This window comes from Emiliania huxleyi (assembly GCF_000372725.1).
Source record: "Emiliania huxleyi CCMP1516 chromosome Unknown EMIHUscaffold_160, whole genome shotgun sequence".
Taxonomy (NCBI): domain Eukaryota; phylum Haptophyta; order Isochrysidales; family Noelaerhabdaceae; genus Emiliania; species Emiliania huxleyi.
This window is the reverse complement of record NW_005200981.1, coordinates 85,069-110,161: the sequence shown is the minus strand read 5'-3', so window position 1 is coordinate 110,161 and position 25,093 is coordinate 85,069. Positions and strand designations below refer to the sequence as shown.

General features: G+C 66.2%; 5 protein-coding genes across 6 annotated transcripts; 3 read left to right on the top strand and 2 right to left on the bottom strand.

Annotated features, from left to right (window-relative positions):
• Positions 1 to 3,706: 3,706 nt before the first annotated feature.
• On the top strand, positions 3,707 to 5,301 carry EMIHUDRAFT_441669 (hypothetical protein; the record flags this gene model as incomplete). The annotated part of the gene is made up of 9 exons (XM_005785405.1): positions 3,707 to 3,744; positions 3,815 to 3,872; positions 4,018 to 4,153; positions 4,285 to 4,409; positions 4,524 to 4,604; positions 4,753 to 4,839; positions 4,910 to 5,053; positions 5,125 to 5,156; positions 5,226 to 5,301. Coding segments are annotated over exons 2-9 (696 nt in total), but the record flags the coding sequence as incomplete, so codon positions are not given.
• A 5,116-nt stretch (positions 5,302 to 10,417) lies between these two features.
• On the top strand, positions 10,418 to 12,478 carry EMIHUDRAFT_441668 (hypothetical protein). The gene is made up of 9 exons (XM_005785404.1): positions 10,418 to 10,464; positions 10,533 to 10,629; positions 10,751 to 11,461; positions 11,536 to 11,571; positions 11,710 to 11,755; positions 11,821 to 11,873; positions 11,942 to 12,004; positions 12,115 to 12,129; positions 12,204 to 12,478. Exons 1-9 carry the CDS (start codon positions 10,436 to 10,438, stop codon positions 12,306 to 12,308), a joined length of 1,155 nt encoding a protein of 384 aa, XP_005785461.1. The 5' UTR covers positions 10,418 to 10,435; the 3' UTR covers positions 12,309 to 12,478.
• A 4,401-nt stretch (positions 12,479 to 16,879) lies between these two features.
• EMIHUDRAFT_429503 lies at positions 16,880 to 17,600 on the top strand (the record flags this gene model as incomplete). 2 transcript variants are annotated; one of them, XM_005785402.1, is made up of 2 exons in its annotated part: positions 16,880 to 17,032; positions 17,189 to 17,600. In XM_005785402.1, the coding sequence occupies 2 exons, from the start codon at positions 16,880 to 16,882 to the stop codon at positions 17,462 to 17,464; spliced, it is 429 nt and encodes a 142-aa protein (XP_005785459.1). The 2 variants fall into 2 exon arrangements, with proteins under 2 accessions (XP_005785459.1, XP_005785460.1); XM_005785403.1 differs by having other exon boundaries at positions 17,189 to 17,464.
• Positions 17,601 to 18,552: 952 nt separating this feature from the next.
• On the bottom strand, positions 18,553 to 19,573 carry EMIHUDRAFT_467851 (hypothetical protein; the record flags this gene model as incomplete). Its single annotated transcript, XM_005785401.1, has 2 exons — positions 19,560 to 19,573; positions 18,553 to 19,297 (listed from the first exon to the last, which is right to left on the bottom strand). A coding segment is annotated over exon 2 (693 nt), but the record flags the coding sequence as incomplete, so codon positions are not given.
• Positions 19,574 to 22,660: 3,087 nt separating this feature from the next.
• Positions 22,661 to 24,256, bottom strand: EMIHUDRAFT_229989 (hypothetical protein; the record flags this gene model as incomplete). Its single annotated transcript, XM_005785400.1, has 3 exons — positions 22,661 to 22,681; positions 22,778 to 22,883; positions 22,986 to 24,256. The coding sequence occupies 3 exons, from the start codon at positions 24,254 to 24,256 to the stop codon at positions 22,661 to 22,663; spliced, it is 1,398 nt and encodes a 465-aa protein (XP_005785457.1).
• Between the last annotated feature and the right edge of the window lie 837 nt (positions 24,257 to 25,093).

Here is a 25,093-nt window from a genome sequence, read left to right as displayed (position 1 = left end):
TCTCACCAATGTACTGTACATACGCATATACCTACGACTACCGTGTGAGCACACGCTTCGCCCCTCCCGCGACTTCAAAGAAAATAAAAGATAGACTCAGTCCGCGTTTGGAGGCATTGCGCTGGGCAGATATACAAGCGAGCGCGAGATGCAGGCGAGATGATGAATAAAAAGAAAAGGGAAGTGGCTCTCCGGAGCCCAGACAGCAAACACCTCAAAGTCCGTCTGGTCCGGTCTCAGCGCCAGCACACCCCCGTTCAGGTATAGGACACAAGGCCCTGCGCCCTTGTCGTACTTGGAGTCCAGCTCGGCTGCCCCGCAGTCAGTTGCGGGGTCATCGTGTGCGATCGCCGCCCGCACACGCAGCCCCAGCATCCCTGCGCGCTTCTGGTTTTTTGCGCCATGTGGCCCAAACTTCGGCAATGGTGACGCGAATCACGATCAGGGCTTTGCAGAGGGCACACCGTCTGTCTGCGGCGAGAGCCTCCCTCACCGGGTGGATCACCCCTGGCGTGCGCAACGCGGCCGGTGCCGCCTTGACCGCCGCCTCCGCCTTGGCCGCCGCCTCCGCCTTGGCTGCATTTTTGTTCGAATCACGAATGGGGGGCCCATGGTTGCCTTAGACGGATTTCTCTTTCCTGTGTTAGTGCCAGTGCGCGCCAGGCCCCGTCCCCAGTGCTGTGGCCTGTGCGAGGGATTGTGGGTAAAACGCTTGTAATTTTCTCACAAGCGCGCCAGTCCCGTGAGAGCGAGTGAGGTGGTAAAATTGCTTGCTGTCACCCGAAAGGGCGACATGATGGTGTTTTGACGCGAGGGCGTGCGAGCGCTGCCGAAGAGGTGCGGAAATCGACGAATTACGCCGGGTAAGCGGAATTCAACAAACTACGCCACAACGGGTCCTCTCCCCGCGCCTCACGGCACTCATCTCCGCGCGCATAGCTCTCAAAAAACAAACTTGCGCCCCGATCAGCTCGGGCTAGAGCTTATAAAGCCTGTCCACCTACAGTGGGGACACCGTGCGCACGACGGGGCAATCCTAGCGCAGGCCCCGCACGCGGCCCTGCTGCCCTCCCGTCGGCTGAAATCGACCAGGCCCATCGCCGTGGGCCCACCGGCGACTGCGGCGGCCCTAGCACCGGCCGATTGTTTGAGCGATGGCCTGTGCTGCGGCCGTCTCGGACGTTTAAGCGGCGCCAGCCAGCGGCTCGGCCGCGCATCCTTCACACACGCCGCCACGACCGGGATGAGCGGGCCCAGTGTCGAGGTCTGGTGCGAGCTGCATGTGAGGGGCGGCTGTGGCCACAGCAGGTCCACCAGACGGACCTCAAAGCTTGCCGTCGGCGTGCTGTCGTGGCGAGAGCGCGAGACAGCTGCAGAGGAGCCGAGTGCAGTGGCGATCCAGAGGCTACCTGGGTCACCAAGTGGTAGCCCTTGCCCATTCTGAGCAGGGCTGTGCTTTGGTGGGGTTGTGCTTGAGCGTGTGTGAAGTGGGAGTGCGTGCCGGCGGTGTCTGTGGGTGAAACGGGCGTGTGTGAGGCCGTAAGAGCCATGGTATGAGCCAGAGTGGGCTTCATCACCCAAAATAAGGACGGTTTGGGACAGCTCAGGCTTGATACTGATGGGCCTTGGCCAGGAAAGCGACAGAGAAGGCGAGATGGTGAGCTGGGAAGCCGCTTTGTCTGCACCTGGACGTGTCGTGATGAACTGCCGAAAAGTACTATTTGCGGCTATTGCTCAAAAGTTCGGGAGACAAGGCCTACCTATTATGACTGCATCCATGCGTCTCTGGTGCATGAGGGCCGCGGGTCGGGACATATCACGGTCGGTGGCGCCGATAATGACCTCCGGAATGCCTCGCAACCGCTCGGCAAGGGGTCCACCGGAGACAATCTCGAGCCCTCTCCGTGGCATCACGAGCCGGTGTGAGCTTGCAGACACAAGGTAAGTGCGGTCTGGGACGGCTCAGGCGTGCTACTGATGGGCATGGGCCAGGAGAGCGACAGAGAAGGCGACGTGGTGAGCTGAGAGGCTGGAGCGTCCGTGTGTGGCCTTGTCTGGAAGCTCGTGCCACGAAGCGCTATTTCCTGCTCTCAGGTCACCACCTCGCCCTCTCTGTCGCTCTCCTGGCCCAGGCCCATCAGTAGCAAGCCTGAGCTGTCCCAGACCGCACTCATCTCGGGTCTTCAAGCTCACACCGGCTCGTGATGCTCCGGTGTAGGCGCTCGAGAGCACTCCCGGTGGCCCGTGCCGAGCGATTGTGAGGGCTTTACGGAGGTCATTGTCGGCGCCACCGACCGTGAAATGTCCCGATCCACAGCCCTCATGCACCAGACGCATGGATGCAGTCATAATGTGTAGGCCTTCTCTCCAAAGGTTTTGAGCAATAGCCGCAAAAGGCGCTTCTTGGCACTTTTCATCGCGACACGTCCAGGTGCAGACAAAGCGGCTTCCCAGCTCACCACCTCGCCTTCTCTGTCTCTCTCCTGGCCAAGGCCCATCAGTATCAAGCCTGAGCTGTCCCAAACCGCCCTTATTTTGGGTGATGAATCCCACTCTGGCTCATACCACGGCTCTTACGGCCTCACACACGCCTGTTTCACCCACAGACACCGCCGGCACGCACTCCCACTTCACACACGCTCAAGCACAACCCCACCAAAGCACAGCCCTGCTCAGAATGGGCAAGAACCACCACTTGGTGACCCAGGTAGCCTCTGGCTCGCCACTGCACTCGGCTCCTCTGCAGCTGTCTCGCGCTCTCGCCACGACAGCACGCCGACGGCAAGCTTTAAGGTCCGTCTGGTGGACCTGCTGTCGCCACGGCCGCCGCGCACATGCAGCTCACATCAAGGCTCGACACTGGGCCCGCTCATCTCGGTTGTGGCGGCGTGTGTGAAGGATGCGCGGCCGAGCCGCTGGCTGGCGCCGCTTGAACGTCCGAGACGGACGCAGCACAGGCCACGCGTCGCGCCGCCGGCCAAGCCCAGCCTCTCGGCGGACCCCGGCCGTGCCAGAGGCAGCCCAGGTGGCGCGTGGGGCCGCGGCTCGGCGCTGGGAGCGCGCACGGGGCCGTCCTCCTAGTAAGGCCGACCACCTGTAACGGCCACACCCCTGTGAAGAGAGCTTGGATTGCCCCTCGACCCGCACGCGAAGTCCCACTTTGGCATGCTCGTGCTCGTCGCCATCTTCGTCTTTTTTGCTCATTCTTCTTGCGCGTCCCAGCGGCCCTAGTGCCACCAGCAAGCAGCCGGCTGCATGGGGCGAGAGGGTGCGTTTGAACGGCCTTTTCAAAGGTGTGAAAAACAGGTGGACAGGCTTTATTTGTGGACAGGCCGCCTCACACATGTAATGCAGGCCGCCTCACACCCACTTGCCGCCCCGCCCGGCGGAGCGGCCGGGCCGAGCGGCGTGATGGACGTGACGGCGGTCTTTGCGGAGTCCGATGATGAAGATGACCATCCGGCGGCGCGGCTGCCGACCTTCCAGGCGAGCAGAGGGAGTACTTTGGTCAGATGCATCTTTGGTCAGAGCCGCGAGAGTTCGTGTCAAACCGCCGCCTGCAAAAACACGCCCTGCCGTGCTCACTCCGCAGGTCAATCACACCTTTCTCGAGGACAACGCGCAGACCCACACGTCGGCGATGTCTGCGTTCGGCGACGTCTTCGACAATGCACGCGAGTCCAAGGCGCGCTCGCTGCGCATTTCATCCGCCTCTCGGCCGAGTCGACGTGGCAAGAGCGCGAGGCGTGGACTGCGAGCTGTCCATGTCTCCGCCCGCCCTCGCTCTCTGACCGTCCCTTGTCATGAGAGCCAGGTGCCTTCAGTCCGTGCTAGTCCTCTCGGACGACGGCCGCGGCATGAGTGAGCGCGAGGCGCGCGCGAGGGCGACGGCCGTCTTTCATGCGGCATGTCCTCACCAATCGCTAAAACCACTCAGGTGCGCGCGGCTCGTCTCGATTCGGCTAGACACGCGATGGGAATCAGTGAACGAGGAATGAATCAGTGAACGACCTCCAGGTGCGGGAGGGGCTCATGTCCATCGGGTACACGCGCAAGACGGACCTGTCGAGCGGCCGGCACTACGGGTTTGGCGCGAAGACGGCGCTGCCGCGGCTCGCAGATTACGCTCTCGTCTTCACGCGCGACCGCAGCGGCCGAGACTAGCCGAGATCAGCCGAGGTCAGCCGAGGTCAGCCGAGGTCGGCCGAGATCAGCCGAGGTCAGCGGAAGGCTATCCTCTCCCCTCGATCAAGGCGCCTGATCGATTCGTGGTTGACTGGCCAGGTCGCCGCACAGTCGGGCTGCTCTCCTCCTCCTTCTCGAGGGCGATCGACGCAGACCAGCTGCGGCTGCCCCTTTGCACGTGGGAGGCGGGACGCGACGCTCTGCTCACCGGCGCGAGCGAGGAGGCGCAGCCGCTGCGCACGCGCTGACTTCGGCCGACCTCGGCGGATCTCGGCTGACCTCGGCTAATCTCTGGCTGACCTCGGCTGATCTCGGCTGACCTCGCCGAGCCCCTCCAGGCGCCGCTGCGCACGCGCCAGCGCGAGGCGTCGCTCCAGATGCTGCTCGAAGAGTGCGAGGGGCTTCCCTACCTCTCCGAGGCCGAGACTAGCCGAGATTAGCCGAGATCAGCCAAGATCAGCAAAGATTAGCCAGGGGGCTGTTTTACCTCTCCGCTCCGAGGCCGCGCCGCCCTTCAGGCCCGCCCCCCCGTGAACGGCGTCGATTCACACCTGCGTCCGAGAGCAGGCGGAGCTGCTCGCAGAGTTCGCGTCCCCAGGCTGGTCGCAGAGCGGCGGCACGGGCACACGCATCGTCCTGTGGGGCGTGCGCAAGGACCGCGAGTTCGCCCGTGGCGAGATTGCCCGAGATCGCCCGAGACCACCCGAGATCACCCGAGGTTTAGGACCTCGAGTTCGCCGCGGTGGCGCGGAGGCTCAGGGGGGACATCGTCGTGCGAGGCTCGCCTGGCGCCACGCCGCCCCTCTCGCACCAGCGCTCGCTGCGGGCGTACGCCGAGGTGCTCTATCTCCGGCTGAGCGGGCAGGGGGTCGTGCCGCGCCGGCGGATGCCGTTCACGCCGCTCGCGTTCACAGCTCATCGGCGGCAGCTTGTGAACAGGTCGAGCCGACCATGGAGATCGTCATCGACGGGCGGCGCGTCGCGCGGGTCACACCGCGACGCTGTGAGCGGCGTCTCTTCACAGCTGCAGCCGTGAACAGGCGCGTCGAGCCGCGCGACTGGTCGACCTACCTCGAGGGCGGGATGCGCCGGACGGTGGCGCTGCCGAGGCCGAGACTAGCCGAGATTGGCCGAGATTAGCCGAGATTAGCCGAGATTGTGGCGCTGCCGAGGCCGAGCGCCGAGAGGGTGCAGCGCTCGATGAGCCACCCCTTCGGCGCTTGAGCGGCAAGTGGGTACGATAGGCCGAGCGCGGAGGACGTGCAGCGCCAGTTTGGAGAGGAGGCCGACCGGCAGGAATGGCCCAGCGCCAAGGAGCGGCGCGCTCGAGAGCTCGGTGCTGACCGGAGTGCTTCATCTTTTACACAGGACCGGCCGAGCGGCGGAGCGGCGCTCGAGTGCAGCCGCAGCGCGGCGGCGTCGCTCACGCTCGGCTACGCGCGCAGCTTCGAGGAGGTCGTGCAGGTGCTCTCCGCCGCTAGCAGCGGAGAGTCGGCGATCGCCGGCGAGAAGAGACTGCTCGCGGCGGAGGAGACGGGCATTTTCGTCTGCCGCAAGACGGGCGGACGGGATTTGAATCCATCGTTGAGTGGTCGTCATGAATGGCTCTTCAGGCATCTTCTTCTACCACAAGGGCCGGATGACGTCGTCGCCAAGCTCAGGCGGCAGCCGAGGCCCACGCGCCGTCTCGTTACACCTCGAGCCGTGAACAGGCGCGCCCTCGTCAAGCTCAAGCAGCAGGCAAGGGTGAGCGGAGCGACGCACACGGCGGCCTACCGCCTCACGACGCTCGGCGTCGGCATCACCGGATTCGTCCAGGAGAATTACCTCGTCCAGCACCACACAAAGTCAGAGTACAGCCCGAGCGTCGGGACAATCGAGCTGCTGCACCAGCTGCTCGAGGCCAGCGCAGATCCGTCGAGATTGGCCGAGATCATCGCTTCCCCCAGAACGCTCGAGATTGCCGCGGAGGGGGGGGGGTGGCTGGAGATCGCCCCAGATTGACCGAGGTTGCCCGAGTTCAGGCGGCCAATCGCAAGCTGCTCAGCTTCATCAAGCCGCGCGTCGTGCAGAAGTATTGCGCGCTGACCGGCGTCGCCTTCGACAAGATCAAGCCATCCGCCTGCATCGGCTTCTCGCAGGGTCTGGCCGCGACGATGCGGGCGGCGCAGGCCGCACACGCCGACGACTCACCGGGCCGTGCGGCGGCGGGCTCACCCGCCCGGCGGCTCGAGCTGGACGTGCGCATGCGGCCCGTCGATCGCAACGACGCGAGCGTGGGGCGGGTCGAGCTCGTGGCGGGTACGGGCCTAGGGCAGAGCCTGCCGCTGTACAGGCTTCGGCTCGAGCCCGACGGCGCCCTCTCGGCACGCACGTACAAGGATCGCGCTCCGCTCCCGCCCCTCGCAGCGCCCCTCTGCCCTCCCTGCCGCCCCTCTCCTCCTCTCGGCCACGCTCGGCTCGCGTCCCGCCACGAGCTCTCGGTCCCACTCGGCAGGAAAGGTCCAGGAAAGGTCCCGGCTTGCGTCCCGGCTGCGTCTCGGCTGACTTCTCGGCTTACACCTCGGCTACACCTCGCTAAGGCGCGCGAGCTCGAGCCGACAGTCTTCGACCCCCAGCGCGACTTGCCGCAGCTGCTGATGCCCGCTCCCGCCGTGCTAGACGGCAGCATCGCCCAAGTCCTTTGGCGCGACGGGCAGGACGGCGGCGCCTCGTGGTACACAGCCGCGGTGAGGCGTGCTTGGGGTCCGCCGAGTGCGATCGGCGGCGGCGGCGGAAGCGGCGGCGGAAGCGGCGGCGGAAGCGGCGGCGGAAGCGGCGGCGGAAGCGGCGGCGGAAGCGGCGGCGGAAGCGGCGGCGGCGAGGGGTGGTTCGTCTTGCAGTACTTAGACGATGCCGACTCAGACGAGCACGTCTTTGTTGGGCTGCGGCCGGGTGACGCTGCCGCGCACGCCGCCTTTCGCCCAGACGGCGAGCAGCTTCAGTGGCGGTTCGACCCGGCCGACGAGCCGACCGCGGTCCTCGTCGAGGCGGCGGCGGCGCAGCTGCTGCGCGCCTTCTTCTCCTCCGCCGCCGCCGCCGTCGCCGGCCGCATTGCGGCCGGCGAAGGCGCGCCCGGCGGCCTCGAGGAGGACGGCGCCCCTTCGCGGGCGGCCGGCGAGGCGGCAGAGGCGGCAGAGGACGCGGCGGTGACGGCGCCGGTGGCGGCGCCGGTGGCGGAGGCGGAGGGCTTGCGGTTGCACCTCTCGAGCACCAACGCGCGGGCGGTCGGCGAGGCGCCGGTGGCGGCGGAGGCGGCGGCGGCAGCGGCGGTGGTGCCGGCGCCGGTGCTCCACGAGGCGGTGGAGGAGGCGGAGGGCTTGCATTTGCACCTCTCCAGCAACAGCAGCACCGGCTACAAAGGAGTGTCGCGGCACTCCTCTGGCCGTTTCCAGGCGCAGAAAAGGGTGGACGGAAGGCAGATACACATCGGCTACTGCGGCACGGCGGTGGGGGCGGCGGTGGCGTATGCGCGTGCGGCCGGCGACGCCGGCGGCAGCAGCACGAGTGGCGGCGGCGTCTCCGAGGACGCCATGCTGGCGGCGGCTGCGGCGGCGGCAGATCCGCAAGAGATCGTTACGGCGATCGTGTGCGACGGCTGCGAGGCGGAGTTTGAGCTGCTGCCCGGCGAGCCCATCCCAGATGGCGACTGGTTCTGCGCGGCGTGCAAGCCCGCTCAGCCGCAGGGAACCGCGGCAGCCGCCGCTGGTTCCTCGACTTTGGGGGACTTGCCGCCGCCGCCGCCGCCGCCGCCGCCGCCGCCGCCGCCGCCAGCCAAACGGAGGCGGAAGCTGCCGCAGAACTTTTGGAGCCAGAAGGCCGAACGTCCTTCGCAGGGCGCAGCACGGAGCCCTGCGGCTGCGAGAGTGGCGGCGGCGAGCGGGGCGGCGCGGGTGGCGGAGGCTGCGGCGGGCTTGCGACTGCACCTCTCCAGCAGCAACGCGACCGGCTACAAGGGCGTGCACAAGCAGCCCTCTGGCCGCTTCCAGGCGAAGCACATGGTGGACGGAAGGAAGGTCGTCCTCGGCTCCTTCGACACGGCGGTGGAGGGGGCGGTGGCGTACGCGCGGGCGGTCGGCGAGGCGCCGGCGGGCAAAACCTCCGTCGCGGCTGCCTCCAGCTCGGACCGCCCCTTCGATGGAGCTGAGGCGCCGGATATGGTCGACATCTCTCCCCTTCTCCGCCTCCTGGAGCCTCACCAGCCGCAGGAGCCGGCGCAGCCGCCGCCGCCTGCGCTCTCGCCGGTCGAGCTCTCGCCGCTGCTGCCTCTTGACCATCCTTTCGCCGGCGAGGGCGGGGCGGCCCTTGGTGCCGTGGGCGGCGGCGAGAGCGAGGCAAGAGGCGGCAGTGGGCTGAGCACTTGAGAGCCCGCGCGCGATCTTCACGCGGCTTCTTCTGTGAGTAGGTCGGGGTGGGCGTGAGTGCGCTCGAGAGCACGCCCGCCGGCCTCGAGGTGGAGATGTGACCCGAGGTTGGCGGGGATTTGACCGAGGTGTCAGCAAGATCAGACGGCGCGTAGGTCGAGTGCGTCGGCCAGGCTGACTCGAGCGAGGACGAGATGGAGATCGAGGCGGAGATTGAGGCTGTCGAGGCGGGGGAGGGGGAGGGGGAGTGCAGGGCAGAGGGATCCGCCGCCGCCGCCCCACTCTTCGTTCCGCCCCGCCCGCCTCACGCCCCTTCGGCTAGCGGCGGCGGTAGCGGTGGGGAGTGGCGCGGTGGGGAGGAGGGTGGCGCGACAGAGGCGACGCGCGAGCGCGAACGGCTGGAGGCGCAGTGGGAGCGAGCGCGCCCGCCGAGATAGGCCGAGATCGGACCGAGGGTTGGACCGGTTTAGGAGGAGCTCGAGCGCACGCGCGGTCAGCTGCGCGGCTGGCTCTCCGCCCTGGTAGCGGTTGGCTCGGGCGATGGGGGGGCGGCGCTGGCTGCGCTGCAGGCGCCGCGACTGTCCCGACCGCCGCCGTGACCGCCACCCCGCTCCTGCTGCTCCCCTCCCCCGCCGACACTTTCCCACCACCACCAGCGCCCGAGGTTGATCGAGGCTTGTCGGACTGCAGGCCAGGGCTGCGGAACAATTGCGCGCGATGGGCGGGGGCGGCGGGGGCAGGGAGGGCGGGGAGGACGAGGAGGAGGACGAGGCGCCGCCGCCGGCGCGTTCGCAGGCGCAGGCCGGGCAGGCGGGAGGGGGTGATTCTTCCTCCTCCGCCACCACTTCCTCCGCGCCGCTCGGCTGGTCGACGGGCCGGCAGCGACACGCGCCCGCCCCGCGAGAGACGACCGCAGACCCTGTTGGCCGCCGCGACTGCAGTCAACATTTTGTGTAGGCGCCCGTTCGGCTCGAGGCGACGGCAGACCCGCGCCCTCGCCCACTCTGGTATCGCCGGGAGCTGCAGCGGCGGCAGCAAGGGGCGGAGGAGGGCGGCGGCGGCTCTGCGGCGGGCGGCGAGACGGCGGAGGGCGGCAAGGTCGAGGAGTGGCAAGCCGAGGCGCGGCTACGCTCTTGCGCGCGCGAAGGCTTGTGGAGACGCGCCCTTCACCTGCGACGCTCGAGTGAGCAGGGACCCCACGTCGGCCAGCGGCTGCTGCGGCGCTTCGAGGGGCACGAGGACATCGGCGCAGTGGTGCGGCTCTACCTTCCGCCGGGCGAGGCGGAGGACGAGCCCGCGCTGTGGCGGATCGAGCACGACGACGGCGAGATTAGCCGAGATTGGCCGAGATTGGCCGAGGTTAGCCGAGGTTAGCCGAGGTAGCGTCATTCACGCGCGCAGCCGTGAACAGGCGACGAGGAGGAGCTGGAGGAGTACGAGGCGCTCACAGAGACGTGACGGCGCTGAGTGGTACCGGCCCAGCAGTAGTGAGGCCGTTGACTGGTCCTCAGGTGCTCGAGGCGATGAGGCGATGTGGCGGCAGAGGTGGCGGCGGCGGAGACGGCGGCGATGGAGGTGGCGAGCGGCTGGAGGATTGCGAGGGCGAGGGGGAGGCGCCTGTGCTGCAGAACCCGTACAACCCACACGCAAAGGCTCCGCTCACGCCAACGAGGCCGGCCGCACTGTGAAAAACAAGCCTCTTTCACGCCAGCAGCGGTGAGCAGGCGTCGCACCATGAGATCCGCGCCGGCGCTGTCGTGCGCGTGTGGTGGACACCGTCCATGCTGCGGATCGGCTCCAATCAAGCCGCCGCAAGGGGCAGCGGCCGCTTCGAGCGCGGTACCGTCATGCGCTGTGACCCGCCGGAGCTCGCGCGGCGCCGCAACCGCCCCACCAGCCGCATGCGCGTGAACGGCGTCTCTTCACAGCTGCACCCGTGAGCAGGCGCGGGGGCGGCCTGACCGTCCGCTTCGACGTGTTTTACGCCCAGGACGGCCGTACGTTTCCCCACACGCTCGACGAGAACCACGTCGAGATCTTGGTGAATGTGTAGCCGAGAGCTTCCGAGATGGACACGACTCGCCCAGATCAACAGAGAATCTCCTCCCTCGGCCCTCACCTCACCCCTCGCCCCCCGCCCCTCGTCTGCCACCGCGCTGCAGGCCGAGGCACCGCCGTCCGCCTCCGCACCGCCCGCCCTGCACTCCGAGCGCACGCGCCACTCTGCGGCGACCTCCGAGGCAGCGACCTCATCACACCTAGTCCTCGAGGGCGAGGAGGGCGGCGAGGGCGAGGCGCCGGTGGCAACAGAGGCGGAGGGGCTGAGGCTGCACCTCTCACGGCGCGCGAGCACCGGCTACAAGGGCGTGTGCTTGCAGAAAGGCCGCTTTCGAGCGAGCTGCACGCGGGACGGGCGCAGCCTCTTCCTCGGCTACTTCGACTCGGCGGTGGAGGCGGCGGTGGCGTATGCGCTGGCAGTCGGCGAGGCGGCGGCGGAGGAGGGCGACGAGGAGGAGGGCGGCGAGGGGGAGCAGGAGAGCGAGGGGCCGGTGACGGAGGCCGAAGGGTTGCGGCTGCACCTCTCCAGCCGCAGCAGCAGCGGCTACAAGGGCGTACGACAGGCCACCAACTCTGACCGCTTCGAGGCGCGGTACACCAACTCTGGTACACGGTCGACGAACCGATACCTCGGCAACTTTGACTCGGCGGTGGAGGCGGCGGTCGCTTACGCGCGGGCGATCGGCGAGGCGGAGGACGACGACGAGGAGGACGAGGGTGGTGAGGAGGAGAGCGAGGAGGAGGAGGAGGAGGGAGATGACCCGGCAGCTTCATGGGCGCCCAAGCCGGGTTCTCTGCGCTACGACGTGCTCACGGTCCTTCGCTTCACTCGCCCGCGCCCCCTCTCACCTCACGCAGGCTAGTGACTCTGCACTGCGTCTGCCCCTAGGCGTTGCACGCGCTCTCGGGATCGGCGCGCGAGCAGGTCGCAAGCAGCGACACTTTGCGGTGTTTATGAGCGGATCCTCGAACATGCTGCGCCGGCTGCGGATAGGCGGGAGGCGAGCGAGGCTTCGCGCAATCTCGCTGAATCTCGGGTGATCTGGCGGTCTTGGAGAGGTAGGCGGGTGTCGGGCGAGACGCGATCGTGAAGCACGCACGCGAGAACGGCGCCGCCGCCGCGCCGCCGCGCCGCCTGTAGCAAACCATTGGGAAGCCTTCTGTCTGTGAGTAGGCTCCGCCATCACACGCGGCGACGACGACCTCGCGCTCTACCGCCAGGACGCCGTCGCGGCGCCGCGCAGACGAGGGGCTGAGAACAGGCATTTTCACGGCCGGCGTGAAGCTGTGAACAGGACGCCGTGACGGTGCTCGGGAAAGAGAAGCGAGCTCTGGTTCCGCTCTGGTTGCAGGCATGCGTGCACACACCCCACGCATGGCTCACCCGAGTGCTCCTGTTCCGGTGCCGAGGACGGGAGTCGTGGAGACCTCTTGGAGTGACACCCCCCCCCCCCCCTTTGGTTGGCAGGAGGACGCGCGCTACGTGCTCACGCGATTGGAGGGCGAGTCGCGCACTGGTGCGAGCACCGTCTCTTCACAGCACCAGGCCGTGAGTAGGTGCTCACGCCAGAAGGCCGCGCCGCCGGGCGCGTACAGCCAACGGGCGGTGAAGGGCGGCAAGGGGATCAGGACTCGGATCGGAAGCGGCAACGGCGCGCCTGAGTGAACGGCCGCTTGTAGCCCGTGGACGAGGCTCGAGGGCGCGTTTCCCTCGGCGCCCTCGACCGGACGCTGCGGGCCGCGGAACGCTTTTTCACGCTCTAGAGAGTACGTACATGTATGTTGTTGTATGAGGGAGGATTTTGTGATAGAGGAGACTACCGCGGAGAGTCCATACCGCCGCTGCACCCCTGGACAATTTCCCCCGGGCCCTTTTTTCTATTTCGCGCCATTCGCTCTCACCTGGCAACCCTGTCTGCACGTCTCGCGCGCGCGTGAACAGGGCTCCAGGCCCCAAATTACGTGTGAGTGTTAGAGTTGTTTTGTCGTATTTGTACACGTTTGAGAGAGAGATTTTTAGCAATACCAAACAACTCTAACACTCACACGTAATTTGGGGCCTGTTTTGTTTTTGCACGTTTGTGGTTTGAGGTATCGAGGAATTCTACCCTGTCTCTTGCGCACGCCCAGAGATGCAGCGGAACCTGTTGGACGGCTCGCCGAGGGAAAGAAAAGAGACGTTCGTTCTCAACACTGTGAATTCCCATTCCCAGGGGGGGTACACGGTTCGCCGAGAAAAGAGAAAAACTGCAGCGGAAAATCCGAACGCAACGAAGGGTGCAGAGCCGCCGCGTTCGACTGAGGTGAGCGCGTCGTCGCTGCCGCGGTTCGACTGAGGTGAGCGCGTCGTCGCTGCCGCGGTTCGACTGAGGTGAGCGCGTCGTCGCCGCCTCCATGATCCTGCGCACTGCCACGATACTCCTGGCCTTGCGTGTCGCCAGTGCTGTTCCCGGTTTCTGTCCAGGTAGACGGCAGCTGTCAAGCCAATTGTCGGAGGAAGTTGTGCGGCCGATTGGCCAAGGGGGTGAGCAAGAAGTCGTGCGGCCAATAGCCGCTTCGTGGTCGTCAAGCAGCCCCTACTTCGATGGCCAGGTGAATATCCGCCTTCTCTCGGTCCTCGTGGAGACTAACGGGTGGTATCCGAGTTATGCAGGCAGCACCCCATCTGCGCGAGAGGCGTGGGTGGTGCAGCAGCGCAGCATCATGGATCAGGAGTTCCGCTTCTCAACCTATGGTAAGCTCGGCTTCGACCTCGAAAATTCACGTGTCGTCACCCGCGACCTCACGGGAGTGTCGAAAGTGCAGCATCCGACGGTCTCAAGCAGCAGCGGATGTAGCCGACAGGGCTTCGACCTGCTTGCCACCGCCGCTTGCGAGCTCAGCGAATCTGTTGATATGAACGACATCGACGCGATCCTGTACTACTTGCCAGAGTCCGCGACGGAGTCTTGCGCCTCAAACCCATCCAACCCCACGGGTGGGGGGATTATGGGCAGCTGCTATACGGGCATCCTACGCAAGAATAGTGGAGACCCGTACGTGAGCACAACCTACAAAGACATCAGCGGGGATGCCAGTTCTTACTGGTGGGCGGGTTGCTTTGTGCGCAACCAGCTGGCAGGAAAGGCTGAAGCGAGCGTTGGCACGGGGCCTCACCGCGCAGGTGCCTGTGAGAAGCGTCTCTTTTCACGGCGCCCCGCTACAAATAGGAGCGCACGAGTTCGGCCACCACCTTGGGCTCGGGCACGCGGCCGGCAGCGGCGTCGACCGCTATGCGACAGGACAGCTAAGTGAGTACGGCGACTCGTCCGCGACGATGGGCAACGACAGAGGCGAGCTCAACTCGTTCACAGCGCCCGGTCGCTACTTCTTGGGTGCCATCCCCGACTCCGCCGTGGCGGTCGGCTCGCCATCGTCCACGACTCCCACACAGCTGCGTGCTCTCTCCCTCGGGCCAGAAGGTACAGCCGCTCTGGCGCTCAAGATAAATTGCCCTTCTTGCGAATCCCGCGTCTTAAATTGGGGCGCAGGTGGCGCCGGCGAGATTTGGATCGCCTTTCGCGGCGACGAAGAGACCTGCTCCGCGTTGGGCTGCCACGCCGACCGCGACAACAAGCTGAACCAAGTGACCGTCCACTTCTCGCACGTGAATGCATATGGCGACATCCGGACGGAGAAGTGGTTCTGGCTGGGGGCGGGTGAGACGTACATGCTCCCGACGGGCGGCATGGCAGTCGCCGCGTGCTCCATCGTCGATGACAGCGCCATAGTCGCAGTCGGAGGGACCGAAACCGCAGCGGTGAGCAACTGCGGGATGCCCTTTGCTCCTCCCTCTCCGCCATCGGCGCCGCCAACGCCAGGAATCTACAACGGCTGCTCAAACCGGTGCTGCTCTCTTCTGACGCTCGGCGGTGTCGAGTACACCATCTTACCTGACTCCGCGCCCGGCGTGTGCTGCGGCGGCTACTGCTCGTACAGCGGCACATACCCCGGGTGGGGTGCTGTCGAGCTCTCCTACGGGGAGTTCTTCACCGGTTCCCCCTACTTCGTCACTGTTGCCTCCTCCTACCCAGCCTGCCTGTCCGGATCCATCTCCGTGATAGCCAGCTACACCGTCGCTCAGGTAACGGCCGCCTGCCCCAGCGCGCCTTCGCCACCACCCTCGGCGTCGCCGCCGCCGCCACCGCCCTCGGCTTCGCCCTCGCCACCGCCACCATCTTCGTCACCGTCGCCGCCCCCACCGCCTCCGTCGCCGCCACCACCGTTGCCACCGCCGCCATCGCTACCTGCGCCGCTACCGCCGCCGCCTTCTCCACCACCACCTTTACCACCACCGTCGCCGCCGTCGCCATCGCCACCCCCGCCTTCGCCTCCCTCCCCGTCACCCCCGCCGCCCTCGCCCCCGCCGCCGTCACCCTCGCCATCGCCGCCCCCGCCGTCGCCACCACCGCCGTCACCACCCGCGCCGTCACCGCCACCGCCGTCGCCGCCGTCGCCATCACCCTCGCCGTCGCCGCCTCCGCCGTCGCCGCCCCCGCCGTCGCCTCCCTCGCCGTCGCTACCTCCACCATCGCCCCCACCGCCGTCACTCTCGCCGTCACCTCCACCGTCGCCGACGCCGCCTCCGTCGCCACCACCGCCGTCACCGTCGTCACCGCCGCCGCCGCCGCCGCCGCCGCCGCCGTCGCAGCCACCGCCGCCGCTGCCTCCACCACCCTCGCCGCCACCCCCGTCGTCGCCGCCATCGCCGCCTTTGCTGCCGTTGCCTGCTCCGCCTTCACCGCCTCCGCCGTCGCTGTCGCCGTCGCCGCCTCCACCGTTGCTGTCGCCGTCGTCCTCTCTGACGCCCTCCCCAGCGCCCCCACCCGCACCTCCACCCCCGAGGCCGCCGCCGCCGCCGGCGGCACAGTCGAGGTCGTTCCGGGTCGTCGCGACCTTCGCCGCAAGTGGCGAAGTCGGCGACTATGACGCCGCCGCGCAGAGGCTGATCCTCGTCACTCTCGCGGAGCTGGCCGGGTTCAGCTTTGTGCCTCTCGGCTCCACCCTCGAGATCACCGCCGGAAGCGTCGTCGTGGTTGCCACGATCCCGGCGACGACGCCGGCGGAGGCCGCCTCCGCACAGCGCAGCCTCCGCGCATACACGGAGGAGGCGGGCCGAGGCGACTTTGAGGCGGCTATGAGCGCCGCAAACGTCACCTACATCGATAGCACTCTCCGGGTCGAGGTGGAGGAGGTCGGCGAAGGGGGTTCCTCCCCCGCGGTCGCCGTGGCGGCGGCCGCGGCGGTGGGGGTGGCCGTCACCGCGGCCCTGCTCGGAGGCGGCATGTACCTCCGGGCGAGGAGGCAGCGCCGCTGCTCGCCCCCGGATGAGCCCGGCCCTGGTAAAGGCTACAAGGTGGGCCCGCGGACCTCTCATCACGAGGTCTCTCTGTCGATATGATGTTGGATAAGAACGGGGGAGCAAGTCGGAGGATGACGCCGTCGTCGCTTACACTCCCGGCGTTACCAGTGCCTCCCCGTGTCTGTAGCCTGTGGCGTCTGTCGTGGGCCCCGTGGCCGTGCGTGCCGCGTCTCCTGTGCCCCCAATAGTGCCAGTGCGTGCCAGTCCCGTGCTTAGTGTTGTGAGAGCGAGGGGTTTAATAAATAAAATAAACGGACATCCCAAGCTAAGCCTAAGGGCTGGGTCGAGGACAGACACGAATCCAGCTTCGGCTGAGGGCTGAGAAGCTGCCGGCCCAAGTCAGTGGCAAACCAGCGGTAATTTGCCCACAGGTGGGGGTGGTTGTCTGGCGCGCCGCGCGCAAAGATTCATGGCCAAGAAATTCTTGATGAACGATGTTGATGAAGCACCTTCCACGCACTTCCCGTGGGTGACACATCTCAAACATCTCTCACACAGATCATCACACAGTTCGTACGATCAGGCGCCATCTGTATTTCAGAGAGATTTTTAGCAATACCAAACAACTCTAACACTCACACGTTTGTTTGTATTTCATCACACAAAAGAGAGTACGTAGGAGTTGCAGCCAAACATCATCGGCGTGCTCGGCTGCGGCTATAGCAAGCACATACGGGGGGAGGGCGCATCGCCGCGCGGAGAGGGCTGGGCACAGGGCACAGGGGATCTCTCTCGCAAGCCGGCGGGATCGGCGGGGAGCGCAAAATTCTTTTCGCGTCCCTTTCTTCGGCGCTGTTGGCGGCGTTCAGCGCGAGCCCGTGCCTGGTGGCTTATGATCCAGTTCATCCTCCTGCAGAACCGACAGGGCAAGACCCGGCTGAGCAAATACTACCGCACCTATACTGACGATGAGAAGATCAAGATTGAGGCCGAGATTCACCGCATCGTGACGACCCGCGACCAGAAATTCACAAACTTCGTCGAGGTGCCGGGCCAGCGGGGTACGGCGGGGGACGGGCCAAAAATGCGGGGACGGGCGGCGGGGATGGGGCGGGACATTGGGGGGGGGGGGGGGGGTCACCCGACAATCTCTCCGTCCCTCGCGCCCCCATCGCCCTGACTTGCCCCCCGCTGCGCGCAGTTCAAGCAGTACAAGCTGATATACCGGCGATACGCGGGGCTCTTCTTTACGCTGTGCGTTGATGTGAACGATAACGAGCTGGTGTATTTCGAGTCGATCCATCTCTTCGTCGAGCTTCTGGACCAGTTCTTTGGCAACGTGTGCGAGCTCGACCTTGTCTTCAACTTCAACAAAGTGTACATGATCCTCGACGAGTTCTTCCTGGCGGGCGAGGTGCAGGAGACGTCCAAGCAGACCATTCTGCACCGCGTCCAGGATTTGGACAAACTCGAGTAGATCTCCCACTCTACCCAGTCTCCCAGTGTTCTCACCGCCTCGCTGCACGCCGCGGCGCGCGGGCGCGGCGCTCCTCTCTCACTGGTGTCAGCCAGCGCGGTGGGCAAATACGGTTTACGTCGATTGGTTGTCGCTACGTACATTCATCATGAAGACGAAAATTTTCGGCCTCCTCGCTCAACGTCTCTGTGCACGCCGTGCGAGCACCGCGACCCCCGGGCTCTACCGGGCGCCCCACCACCCACATCACTACCCGTGCGCGGCCGCCAGATGCGGGAAATCCCCAAGCGGGACGACTGTCGCACCGCCACCGCACCAGTAGAGCTTGGCGCCGGGCTGGCCCGCCTCGGTCTCGCACGGCTCGACCGTGTCCAGCAGCGGCGCAGACGCGTCGCCCGCACCCGCGCCGCCGCGCAGCGCGTGCAGCGCGGCCTTCGAGAGCACGAACTCCCGCCCCTCGTGGTCGCCGCTGAGTACGCGGAGGACGAGCCCGCGCTTCGGGTCGTACCTTGAGGGCGCGAGCAGGGCGGGGGTGAGAGGGCGCCGTCCACCGGAAGCGCAAGGCCTCAGCGCGGCCGCACCGCAGATGCGACCCACTCCCGCCCGCCGCGGCGCCGTGTTGCCGCTCCCCAATCGCGACCACCAAGTGGCGCGCCGCCGCGCGGAGGGCGTGCGCCGACTCGCTCTGCGATGTGAGCAGCTGGAGCGGCGAGCCCGCATCGACTGCCTCTCCCACCTGCGGCCACGCGGCCTAAGGGCTCGCCTAGGGGACTCCCTCGCCGTGCTGCGCGTGGTCTCGTCTCCGCCACCTGAGGCTCGATCGGGAGGCGGAAGGTGTCGCTCTCGCGTAGACCCGCGTGCCGCCTCACCGCCTCGAGCTGCGAGCCGCCAAAGGGCAGGTGCGTCCGGCCTGTCCCGTCGGCGACGCGGAGAACTGAGTCCGGATGCGCGGGCGCGGGCGGGGGGGGGGGGGGGGGGCGGGGGGGCACACAGCGGGAGATCATCTCACCCAGCGACGCGTTCTAGGCCATTCGCCGCGCGGGTGAAGAATGGGGCTTGCGGGTGTGTGGGAGCTTGTCGGAAGTCACCTGCCCGACTGTCTTGCCTACCATCGGGCCGCGCATCACCGCCGCCGGCACCGCCCCGCTCGAAGCGCCCTTGCCCACGAACCCGTAAGACATGAGCCTCACGCCGTCGGCTTCGGCCGGCGCGAGGAGCCGCGTCTGCGCGTCCTGCCGGAGCGGCAACGAGCCGGGCGGCAGCCGCACCAGCGACGGCAGCGACGGGCCGTGCACGTCTGCGTCGAGGAGCCCGACCCGCCCGCCCTGGGTGGCGAGGGCGTAGGCGAGGTTGACCGCGACGGTCGACTTGCCCACGCCGCCCTTGCAGCTGCTGATGCCAACCAGCGCGCCAACGTGCCGCAGCGACGGCGGCGCATTGGAGCCCATAAATGAGCGCGGGCGCGAGAGCGTGGACTCGACGCTGCTGCGGCGCGCCCACGGTAGAGCCTCAATCGCGGCCGCGGCGGCCGCCTCGACGGCGCCGCGTCTCATCGCGCCGGAGCGGAACTCGAGCTTGACCGCCACAGTCGCGTCGGGCTGCACGGCGAGCCGCTTGCAGCGCGCGAGTGCTGGGTCGAGCACGCCGTTGAGGGCGGCGAGCGCCTCCTCCTCGAGCCGCGCGCGCCCGCGCGCTGTCGCAAGAGCGCACCGGCGCCGCACAAACGAGGTGCCAATGCGCATGGTGGCATGATTGTGCAGGTGATGCAGACCCATGTGCATGGTGTGCTTATGTTGTCGACCTGTGCAGACGGGCTCCGGGTCGCCGCTGCGCCTGCGGCCGCCACCGCGTGGAGGGTGAGCAGAGCACAGGAGAGGAGCGCGAGGCCCTAGCCCTCGGCCCAGCCGGCACGCGCGCTGGGTCAGCTGCGACAGAGAGGCTGGCCGTGGCACGCGTGCGCAGCAAGGCTGGGCGAGTTGAGTGGCAACCGACCACCAGCTCGTTTGGGACACGTCACGGCGAAGGCGGAGCGTCGGGCGAGACCGTCGAATCACGGGGTGGAGTGGCGACAAGGTGTGTGGGGCGTGGCGCGCGCCCCGACCGTGTCAGCCCGAAACGCAAAGGAGAGAGCTGGGGCTGGCGGTGGCGCCGCAGCCAATTCTCGCTTTCTTGTCACTCCCGCATGGACCCCACGTGGGACCCCTCCTCCCCATGGGCCTGCCCATGGGAGTCTATCGTGGCAGGTCACTGCCCCGTATGGGGCCCCACTCTGTGGGACCCCTCCTCCCCATGGTCCTGCCCATGGGAGTCTATCGTGGCAGGCCGAGGGCCCAACTTGAGAATCGTGCTTTTTGGGTTGGGTTGGGTTGTTGGGTTGGGTTGGGTTGTGGTTGGGTTGGGTTGTTCCGCGTGAGGTTGGGTCGTCGGCGCGAAGGGTGAGGTCTCGACCGCCGCCGCTCACGCCAGCGGACGGCCACTGCCGGTGTTTTTGGCTTCGCCACCGTCCAAGGCGTGCGCCATGCGCTCGCCGGCATCGAGCGAGCAACGTGATCGACCGAGCGGCTTGCTGTGTGGTCGCCTTCTTGTGGCTCTCGTCGAGAGCGTTTTGCGTCCCGGCGGGTGGGAGAATGTGTGTCGTCTGAAGTGTCACTGTGTGCGTCACATCGATGTGGATAACAAGCACGGTCGATCCGTCAAAGCGATACACTCGTTCCTATCACGCTGGAAGGCTTGCACCCACCTCTGTGCCGGCACACAGAAGAGCCGTGCGGCAAGAAGAGCTCGATGGGGAGCGAGAACTGCCAGAGGTGCTCACCCAGGTTTCGGAAGTCCGCCTTGATGCGGTCAGTCCCCCCCAGGTTTGACCGCGCAGCTCGCAAGACTCGTCGAACACTCGGAGCCTTTCTGCGCCTCTGACTCTGCAAGCTATGCGGGAAGAGCAGTTTATTCGCAATATATCGACGAGTTCGAGAGAGCCACAGGCTTTCGCTCGGGAGGGATTGAGTGCGTCGCGACGGACTTCAGGCTACACCTGAAAATCTGACGGTTCTCGCTCCCCATCGAGCTCTTCTTGCCGCACGGCTCTTGCTGTGTGCCGGCACAGAGCTCCGTGCAAGCCTTCCAGCGTGATAGGAACGAGTGTATCGCTTTGACGGATCGACCGTGCTTGTTATCCACATCGATGTGACGCACACAGTGACACTTCAGACGACACACATTCTCCCACCCGCCGGGACGCAAAACGCTCTCGACGAGAGCCACAAGAAGGCGACCACACAGCAAGCCGCTCGGTCGATCACGTTGCTCGCTCGATGCCGGCGAGCGCATGGCGCACGCCTTGGACGGTGGCGAAGCCAAAAACACCGGCAGTGGCCGTCCGCTGGCGTGAGCGGCGGCGGTCGAGACCTCACCCTTCGCGCCGACGACCCAACCTCACGCGGAACAACCCAACCCAACCACAACCCAACCCAACACGAAACAACCCAACTCAAAGCACGATTCTCAAGTTGGGCCCTCAGGTCACTGCCCCGTATGGGGCCCCACTCTGTGGGACCCCTCCTCCCCATGGGCCTGCCCATGGGAGGTTAGTGTGGCAGGTTGCTGCCCCGCATGGGACCCCACCCAGTGGGACCCCGCTTGCCCATGGGCCGTGCCCATGGGAGTCTAGCGTGGCAGGTTGCTGCCCCGCATGGACCCCACCCAGTGGGACTCCGCTTGCCCATGGGCCGTGCCCATGGGAGGTTAGTGTGGCAGGTTGCTGCCCCGCATGGGACCCCACTCTGTGGGACCCCTCCTCCCCATGGGCCTGCCCATGGGAGGTTAGTGTGGCAGGTTGCTGCCCCGCATGGGACCCCACTCTGTGGGACCCCTCTTCCCCATGGGCCGTGCCCATGGGAGGTTAGCGTGGCAGGTTGCTGCCCCGCATGGGACCCCACTCAGTGGGACCCCGCTTGCCCATGGGTCATGCCCATGGGAGGTTAGTGTGGCAGGTCACTGCCCCGTGTGGCGCCCCATGCAGTGGGACCCCGCTAGCCCATGGGCCGTGCCCATGGCAGGTTAGCGTGGCAGGTCACTGCTGTGTGGAACTTCCCCATGGGCCGTGCCCATGGGAGTCTAGCTTGGCTGGGCATTGCCCCTCATAGGATCCCACCCAGTGGGACCCCTCTCCTGCGTGCCCATGGGAGTCTGGCGTGGCTGGTTAGTGCCACGCATGGGACCCCACCCAATGGGGCTTCTTTGGTCCCCCATGGGACCATTCGCACACTCAGTGTGCTAGCGAGGGGCCATGTCCCCTCGGGTCCCCCGTGGGACCACTGCGCTGCTTAGCTGCCAGAAGCTGCTGGGCTGCGGCCCACGCTCGCGCCTCTGGCCTGATTGAACGCGCTCACTGAGCGCATGCCTCGCTGCTTGGCCTTGGGGCTGCGCTGCTTAGCTGCCAGAAGCTGCTGGGCTGCGGCCCACGCTCGCGCCTCTGGCCTGATTGAACGCGCTCACTGAGCGCATGCCTCGCTGCTTGGCCTTGGGGCTGCGCTGCTTGGCTGCCAGAGGCTGCTGGGCTGCGGCCCACACTCTCGCCTCTGGCTTGGCTGCATGCGCTCCCTGAGCGCATGCCGCTCCTGGCCGGCCTCCGGGCTTGGCTACTTCGCTGCCAGAGGCTGCTGGGCCACGGCCCTTCGATGTCGCCTCTGGCTTGGCTGCACGCGCTCCCTGAGCGCATGCCTCGGCGTGGCCTTCGGGCTTGGCTGCTTCGCTGCCGGAGGCTGCTGGGCCGCGGCCCTCCTCCTCACTCAGGTCAGTTCAAAGGGGTGCCCGTGGGCGCCCCATTTCGGCACTTGAGTGCATTGCAAGCAGCAGGCTTTGCCCGTTGATGAGCCTGCGGGCTCAGTACTACTGCCTGCGGGCGCAAGGGTCCTTGGAGGGCCTGAGGGCCAAGGAGAGGGACCTCTTTTGTTTGTGCGTTGCACGTCTGGGGGTAAGTTTTCTCAGCTGTGCTGGTGTGGTCGCGTCACTCCCATCTGGGGGGGACAGGGGGCCCGAGGGCCTCTTTATTCACCACCAGCGTAGTAGAGAGAAGGGACCGTATGCCCAGACGAGTCATAAATTATTACGATTCTATGTGATGCCATAAACGGAAGCGTCCCACCTATACGGCCGGTTCGCCGGGACCCTGACGTGAGCGATGAACCCTCCGCAAATCTACTTGGGCTCGATGGCTACCTGCTGAGCACAAGCGGAGCGAAGGGGATCCGTCAGGAGGCTGGGGGGAGAGAGAGAGGAGTGGGGAAAGGTGTGTGCGGGCGGGTGCCGAGACACCTGGCTTGTCTTCCTGCCTTTGCACATGCAGTACACCACGAGGATGACGAGCAGAAAAACAACCACCACGCCGGCGGCGGTGGCCGCCGCTATGATGACCATCACACTGCCGTCTGGCGGCGGCGTTGTGGGCGGCGGAGTGGTGGGCGGCGGCGGTGCCGGTGGCGGCGACGAGGGCGGCGAGTCGCAGAAGGTCATCGACGCCCACTCGCTGCCGAGGCGGGTGTAGCGGACCGAGTACGCTTGGATCAGAGTGCCGGACATGTCTAGGCGGTTTGTCGGAATGCACGCCCCCACCACTGGTCTCATAGAGAAGCCACTGGCATACGTGTTCATGGCGGAGGGCGCAGCACACGAGGAGCATGAGCTGTCGGTGCACGTCGCTATCGTTTGGCTGGGTGTGCTCGAGCAGGTGTAGACCGCCTTGACGAAGGTGCCACCGCTGGCTATGCAATGCACATGGGGCGACAGTTGGACCACACTGTCGAAGGTGGTGGTTGAATCCACTGGCTGGGAGCAGGTTGTGTCGCCCGAGGGGAAGGCCTCGAGCATGGTGGTGCCGGGCGCCCCCGGCGGGTACGCCGGCGACGGGGGCGGCGACGAGGGCGGCGAGTCGCAGAAGGTCATCGACGCCCACTCGCTGCCGAGGCGGGTGTAGCGGACCGAGTACGCTTGGATCAGAGTGCCGGACATGTCTAGGCGGTTTGTCGGAATGCACGCCCCCACCACTGGTCTCATAGAGAAGCCACTGGCATACGTGTTCATGGCGGAGGGCGCAGCACACGAGGAGCATGAGCTGTCGGTGCACGTCGCTATCGTTTGGCTGGGTGTGCTCGAGCAGGTGTAGACCGCCTTGACGAAGGTGCCACCGCTGGCTATGCATTGCACATGGGGCGACAGCTCGACCACATTGTCGAAGGTGGTGGTTGAATCCACTGGCTGGGAGCAGGTTGTGTCGCCCGAGGGGAAGGCCTCGAGCATGGTGGTGCCGGGCGCCCCCGGCGGGTACGCCGGCGACGGGGGCGGCGACGAGGGCGGCGAGTCGCAGAAGGTTATCGACGCCCACGCACTGCCGAGGATGGTGTAGCGGACCGAGTACGCTTGGATCAGAGTGCCGGACATGTCTAGGCGGTTTGTCGGAATGCACGCCCCCACCACTGGTCTCATAGAGAAGCCACTGGCATACGTGTTCATGGCGGAGGGCGCAGCACACGAGGAGCACGAGCTGTCGGTGCACGTCGCTATCGTTTGGCTGGGTAACCTCGAGCAGGTGTAGACCGCCTTGACGAAGGTGCCACCGCTGGCTATGCATTGCACATGGGGCGACAGCTCGACCACATTGTCGAAGGTGGTGGTTGAATCCACTGGCTGGGAGCAGGTCGTGTCGCCCGAGGGGAAGGCATCGAGAGAGGCGATGCCCGAGGCGGCGGCGCCAGAAGCCATCACGAGGAGCCCCATGCGGGTCAGCGACGAGGCCATCGTTCGTGAGCGCAACGGCAACGCTGTGCGAACATATGGGACACACGGGGTGCCACGAGTGTCTGTCTAACCCACACCTATGAGGACCTACCTACCTCGCTGGAAACCCTGTAACAGAATGTAACGGTTGTAACAGACATTTGTAACCGACGCGACAAACGCTTGTAACCGCCACAACGCATTCAGGCCTGCACTCTAGGCCTTTGCCTTCTTGCTCGGCTTTGGGCAGCATGCCACACCGCCGCACACCGAAGTCACCTTGCGCTTGCTAAGGAGCTGCAACACATGCACATGCTCATGCTTGCCAAGTGCGGTCGCTTCCACCAACTCCTGTGGCATCGAGATGGTTGAGTGCTTATCCGAGTAGTGCTGCGCCATTGAGTAGGAGGCAATCACAAGCGAACAGTGCATGCACTGCAGCGGGCGATTGGTGCATGGCGTCTCGAGTGATGATGTCGCCGCAGAAGCCAAGCTGTACTCAATCGCTCCAACAATCTGGCACTGATGCACCGGCTTCTTCACTTTCTTGGAACCATCTTTGAGCGAGATGGGGCAGCCTGTCGCAAGGCTCGGGTCAGCCATATGCTGCCCGACGGCACTGTTCACACCACAGAGCATGCACGGCATGCGCGGCTTCTCCTTGCCATGCTTGGACCAGCTGGCCTCGAGCAGATGCGCACCCATATGATGAGGCATCAGTTTCGCCTTCCACTGAAATACGCTTTTTTTTGAGACTCTCTTTGTTTTGACTCTCGAGGTTCTCGAGGTTCTCGAGGTTCTCGAGGTGGATATCCTTTGGCCGCGTTGGGTAGCGAGGATTGGGGGGGGGGGGGTAGG